This window comes from Mugil cephalus, chromosome 15, assembly GCF_022458985.1.
Source record: "Mugil cephalus isolate CIBA_MC_2020 chromosome 15, CIBA_Mcephalus_1.1, whole genome shotgun sequence".
Taxonomy (NCBI): domain Eukaryota; kingdom Metazoa; phylum Chordata; class Actinopteri; order Mugiliformes; family Mugilidae; genus Mugil; species Mugil cephalus.
In genome coordinates this window covers 19639437-19645436 of record NC_061784.1, presented here as the reverse complement: position 1 = coordinate 19645436, position 6000 = coordinate 19639437, and the positions used below count along the sequence as shown (strand labels likewise).

Sequence of the window (6000 nt, the reverse complement as noted above, 5' to 3'; positions counted from 1 at the left end):
AAGCCAACCCAGTGTTTCCCGGATGCGAGGATGATTTTTCGTCCGTCTCGATTGAAAACGCTGCTTCCCACATCGCAGCCCGCTGACTGGAGTGGTGCCTATGTATGTATGTGCGTGTGTGTGCGCAGGGGGGGTATTTTTACACCTGAGTCAGCCCCCACTCTCTAAGCGCCCCCCCCCCTGAACATACCGTCTCCAAAATCACAATATCTGCACGTTTCTTCCTCTTACAAAATCAAACACACCCAAGCACCAAAAAAATCTCGCACGTCTTCCAGATCAGCTCCGGCCGAGAGCTGCAGTTGTTTTCCAGCTTTCACCCCTCCGTGTCTGAGGGAAGAGAAAAAAGCTGACCGTGTTTTTCCTTCCTGTACAAAATCTGGAGCCACACAACTACGGTCGACGGTTACAGTGCGATTAAATGTTGTGTTTTTTTGTTTTGTTTTTTTTTGCTGTCAGACGTGCGTTTGGCACACATGCATAGACTCTCTCGCTCACACTCACACGGACACACACACACACACACACCAGTGGATTGTGCCTCAGTCTCCCCCCCTTGTCGTGGCCGAAACGCTCGTAAGACAGTGACTTTGGGAGGTATAACATGTAAAGAAAATGTTCCTGTCGTGGCAAGGCTCGACCCAGGCTCCAGAAACCCCTCCAGAGCAGAGCAGAGGTGCGCTTTGTGGGTCAGTTTCTTCGTAGCTGGGTGAACTTTATAGCGCACATATATTAACACTTTGTGGCCTGTTTTTTTTTTTCTCCTCCTCTAAGGCTGGATGACTCCATTTTGAAGAGACAGGGTGTGCAGCCAGATCCTGCACAGCAACTCGTCTCTCAGGGAAGGAGACCCGTCTGTTTTTCCGGGTAGCCCGCCGCACCACTTCACTGCTCCTCTTCAGACGTGTTGGTGCTGGTGGGGGGGACATTTTCGAATGATTATTTTTTTTCTCAGCTCCAAGCGCATGTGTGCTGCCCAAACCAAGTGCGTCTCGGGTTGTTGGGGGGGATGGCTGTGGTATATGTGGGAAGAAGATGCCAGTTGTTGGCACAAGTTTGGCATGTGCCATGTCATAGCTGATGGTTGCCTGGTTTGGGTTAATAATTGATGCTTGTAATTAAGGAGAAGGGGCGTGGCGATTTTTTTTTTTTTTTGGAGGTGGCGAGTGGTCGTCTTTTTTTGGGTCCTGCTGGGTGGCCGTCAGCTCAGATGCTTCTTCTTCTTTTTATTTTTTTAATAATTGTTATATATTTTTTTTTCTTAAGAAGAGATTTACGGCCCCTTCTGTGCTCCACGCTGTTGGACCGGCTGGGGAGGGAGGCACTGGTGACGACTGGCAGTGCGCACAGCAGAGAGAGAGAGAGACTGACTTTCAAGGGGCATGGCAGAGTCTGCAGGCAGGAAATAGCCATGCAACAGAGTAAACATCCATAGACGAGGGGGGGGGATTTTAAAGTTATTGTAGTTATAGCAAAGCAAAAGGGGGAGTGTCGCTGAGAGGAGCACAACACGCCCGAATTTCTATTCAGAGGGCCGCTGGACCAGGCTTTAGCGCATGTAGAGAGGAGGGAGGAGGGAGGGAGGTGTTGGAGGTGGTGGAGGGAGGGGGGCGAGTGAGTACGTTTCACAGAATCCAGGCCTAGTAGTATTGCCGCTGGGACTCTCCTCATCCGCTTTCAAAAAATTGGAAATTGGCACATTTAAACGCCACAATGAGCGGGTTGAGGGCCACTTTTGCGATGTCCGACATCGGAATGGTAAGATTCTCGCGACAGATCCCGTGTCATGTGGCGTTTTCTGCGTGATTTTGCTGTTTGATGCACATAGCCTGCATCTGTCGGAGGGAAGCCCGTGGAAGTGTGCGGTTGTCAGCGCGTTGTGTGTCAGCGTGTGTAGCCGACGTGAACTTGCGCGTCGTCGTCTTTGCATGCGATCCGGCGTTTGTGTGTCTTTCTTGTGCAATTATGCGACCGCTGCAAGCCACGGGCGACACGCAGACACACACGCAGCTGCGCACACCTATATATACACACACACACTCACACGCGTACACACGCGCAAGATAGGCACGCGCGCGCGCGCGCATGAACGGGTCCATTTTAATTCCCAATTCGTGATTTTTAGCGCCGGCGTGTTGACGTGTGGGGGATTTTAACATGACGCTAGAACATAATGTCATAATGCCGCTGCCTGCATGCTACGTGTGTGTGAGTTTAGAGTCTGACCTTATAGCGCCTCATGTCATTTTCATCATATCGCGATAACGGTCCTAAAAGGATTTACGGCTCGACTGCGGCGTTCGCGCAAAAAAAAAAAAAAAAAACCCTCTCCTAGAAATGTCACGTTAGGCCGGTTGGCTCGTCGTCACTCAGTGAGTCTGTTTACGTCTTTATTTTGACACCATGTGAAAGCAGGTTGTGTTTTCCCGTATGGGTCTTGTTGTTGTCTGAGCTCTTTAAAAATATCTAATTACCAGCTGCCCGGGATAACTTTAGACATAAGCTGCAGCAGTGTTATGACATTTTATTGAATGAAAGGAAGATTTGACCATAATATATTGTCCCCCGTTTGTTTATACGTGAGGTATTATAGGCGAATGTCATGAAATCACAACATTGCGTTGAACTTTCATGGAGGAAATGCCTTAAATTGACCTGCTTGTTTCAAGAATGCGCTCTGATTGTCTTCTCTTCGTGTTTCAGGGAGGGATCATGCCAGCATGAGTGGGCCTTATCCAGGCCCTGGCAGGGAGACTTATCAGTCCGGCTGCCCTTTGACCCCTGGCCGTGACCTCTCCGCCCACTCCTGCCCCTCCAGGCGGCATGATCACAGGTCCGGCCTGACCATGTCTGCAGCCACCTCCTCCCTGAAGCATGCATCTGTCTATGGGTTCGCACAGAGGGACCACTCCACCACTTCCTCCTCGTCCTCCTCCTCCTCTTCTTCCTACAGCCCTCTCAGGAGGCTGCAGCATCTCACCACCATGGTCAGCCAGCCGGACCTGGTCCTGCCACTGAGGGAGCCAGAGAGGAGCTGGGAGTGGGGGACACATAAGAAGGAGAGGGGGAAGGCGACGAGGGATTCCTGGGCCGACTGCACTGGCAGGGATTATTCTGGCAGCCAGACGACAAGCAGAGAGGAGAACTTTGCAAACTCTCTTGCGAGACAGAAACAACCCCAAGTCCAAACTGGAAGTAGAGACCCACCTGCAGCGAGTAGTCGTGATTCGGTTGCTTCCGAGAAAAAGGCAGAAGGTGGATTGTCAAGCCCGCCGAGCCCGGCCTTCTCTCTTGATAGCAACAGCCCCTTTGCCAACGGTTTGCTCCACTTCGAGTCCTCTTTGTTTGAGGATGACAACAACGACGAAGAGCAAAGGATCGCGTCGCCAACCGGAGGCGTGCAGGAAAAGCACGAGAGGCCGGGCGGTTTCCATCAGTCCACCGCGGCGGACTCGAATCTTGACTCCAAGGGTGCTACGGCGTCGTCGGCCAAGGTCGTCACCCGCTCCCAGTCCTCGGGTCAGCGGAGGAGATACTGGGACGGCTCGGAGGACGAGTGGGAAAGCGACACCGAGCTCTTTCTGTTTGAGGATTGTCCCTCAAGGCATCCAGTGGCAAGTTTTACCCTCATCAATCTAAGTTTAAGTTTTCAGTTTCGATATACACGTTTCTTGCAGGAGTAGATGGGCACAACTAGTAAAACTTATAAATGGTCAGCTGATTCACTTGCTGGTTGGATTACATAACCTTTTCACACACAAACCTGGAGGAGAGTTGAAGGGAGGAATTTGAATCAAACATACAGCATGTGTTGAAGGGAACTGCATGCCCATGGCTAACTGATCTGGTTTGATTGAACTGATTTTGGAGTACTGTGGGAGCTATACGTAGTGATCTAGACGCACGTAGCCTACGCTCTGTAACAACGGCACCCACACACTAGTTGGCGCTGCATCTTTTTTTTTTTGTTTCTACTTCCTGCTTCAGTTTCCACAATGGTGACACGAGTCGTATCTCCAAACCTCCTCAGTTACAGATTCTTTATTTATCCAAAACAACCATCAAATTGTGGAGATGGAGGAGCAGCTGGAAATACTAAAGCGGAAACACGCCACTACTATTTCTGGGGTGGTTTGTAGGGTGTGCATAGGTGTCTGCGTTAACACCATAGCGGTCGACTGCTGCCACAATTTGCTGAGCGCAAATTCTCTTAATGTCTCAGCAAAAAAAAAAAAAGAAGAAGAAGAAGGTACAAAATAGAAAGTTTTGGAGGTATAGCAGATACATCTGTTGACACCTTGTCTCTGAAAAGAGTTGTAGCCAACTCAAGTTTGATTTACAGCACATCTAGCAGTGCTAAATATTGGGCAGTATCGCAGGCTTCTTTTAAAAATGACTTGTAGTTCAGTTGCTTTTTAGTCTGAAAACACAAGCTATGTTCACACTTCGAGTGACGGAAGCTACAAACACAAACCATGAGTTGTGAACATCAGTTGGCTTGGCATATTCATAGAACCACACCCAGCAATTGTGCCTCACTCTGCTGAGTTCATTATTATTTTTATCAATGTCTTTGTAAAATAAAAAGGTGGAGGAAGTGATACTAGTGAAACGCATATGATGGGTGGACACGCCTCCACGTCTTTGGTGTACTGAACATAGCTGTGGCGAGCTCAGAATGGGTTTGCAGCATGTCTTGCTTCTAGTGCTGAGCATAAGTTTATAGTTAATATCAGATTTCACCGAAAGTCACTTGTAGCGCTGTTAAACTTCAGGTCTGCTGTTCCAGCTGCAGCAGAGGCTGTGTTACACTGCTCAGTGAGGCTGTGAGTGTACTTTCATACCTTTATCGTCAGATTCTCGCAATTGATGTCAAACATATTGCTCACGTTCTGCATCCTCACTAAGTTAATCATCGCCGTACAATAGAGCTGCGTGCATCATGTGACTTTTTTGTTGACGCCGCCATATTGGCAGGAAAACTCTGAGGAAAAATGAGTTTACTGCATTTTAAACAGATACAAAATGACCAGTGCAAGGCCAAACTCAGCAGATTACATATCGCAGGCTCTTATCATGCCCCAGGTTTGCTTTTTCTTTGAGCATTAATGAAGCCGGCGGGGACAATGTTTCTGACCTGTAGTATCCGGATATATAGGGCTACCTCATTAACTTCCCTTCCTCCTACTCCGGAGTCACTGAAAGCATACAATAACCCGGAGGGGTCTAAATGGACGCAGTCAGGCTTCATGATGTACATCCAGGTTTGGAGTCACTTCGTCACTGTTACGCTGTCGTCACAGCAGCACAATGCAAAGAGCTAATCACTGCTAAATAGTCTCTATATTCCATATATGATGGTAACACAGTTTAAAAGAATGTCTAAATGCACCACAACATACACGAAATTAGTCTTTTATTTTTTATTTATTATACAACGGGTAACTGTTTAATCCTGAATTTCTTTCCCATTGTGAGTAGTTTTAGGGCTGAATGAGCAACATCCCTTTGTAATCCATGTTATAAACATTAGCCTAACTTTGCTTTATGGAAATAAATGTGTCAAGTGGAAACTTGGCTCAGAGTTATCATGGTTTTAGGTCTTCTTTAGTAACATCAATGGGTACATTGCTAACAGTAACTATTATAGGTAATCTGGCATAATTTAGATTATGCATCATTACTAGGCAAGAACTGGCACTCTATCCATAGCACCATTATATTTCCTGTCTATATTATCAGTGCATTGTGAACTACAGTTTCAAAATCTTGAATAAGCCTCTGAATAAAAGTAAAATCTTCTCCACAACAGGAACTAATTTAATTAGTATTGTACGATTGGAGACATGATCATGAAACTGCATTTTGGTACGGCTCATTAATCAGAAGCGATATTTGAAGAAAGAGCGAAGGACCGCAGCCGCTTTAATTGTAGTTGTGTGTACTTGCTCGCTGTCTACTTCAGTATGAGATGATGTCAGGCTGGTGATTTAGAGAGAC

The 6000-nt window shown here is 47.4% G+C and overlaps 1 protein-coding gene across 6 annotated transcripts in view; it reads left to right on the top strand.

Moving 5' to 3' along the window:
* Positions 1–390: 390 nt before the first annotated feature.
* The window catches only part of nsd1b (nuclear receptor binding SET domain protein 1b), a 28560-nt gene continuing 22950 nt past the window's right edge, over positions 391–6000 (top strand). For 3 of the 6 annotated variants that reach the window (XM_047606392.1, XM_047606393.1, XM_047606389.1), the window contains exons 1-2: positions 1575–1758; positions 2704–3614. In XM_047606392.1, coding sequence (XP_047462348.1) covers positions 2721–3614 — 894 coding nt within the window. In that variant the 5' untranslated portion in view covers positions 1575–1758; positions 2704–2720. Of the gene's footprint in view, positions 677–774; positions 868–1564; positions 2373–2703; positions 3615–6000 lie in introns of those variants that run through there. The other 3 variants (XM_047606390.1, XM_047606394.1, XM_047606391.1) reach the window with 3 other exon arrangements.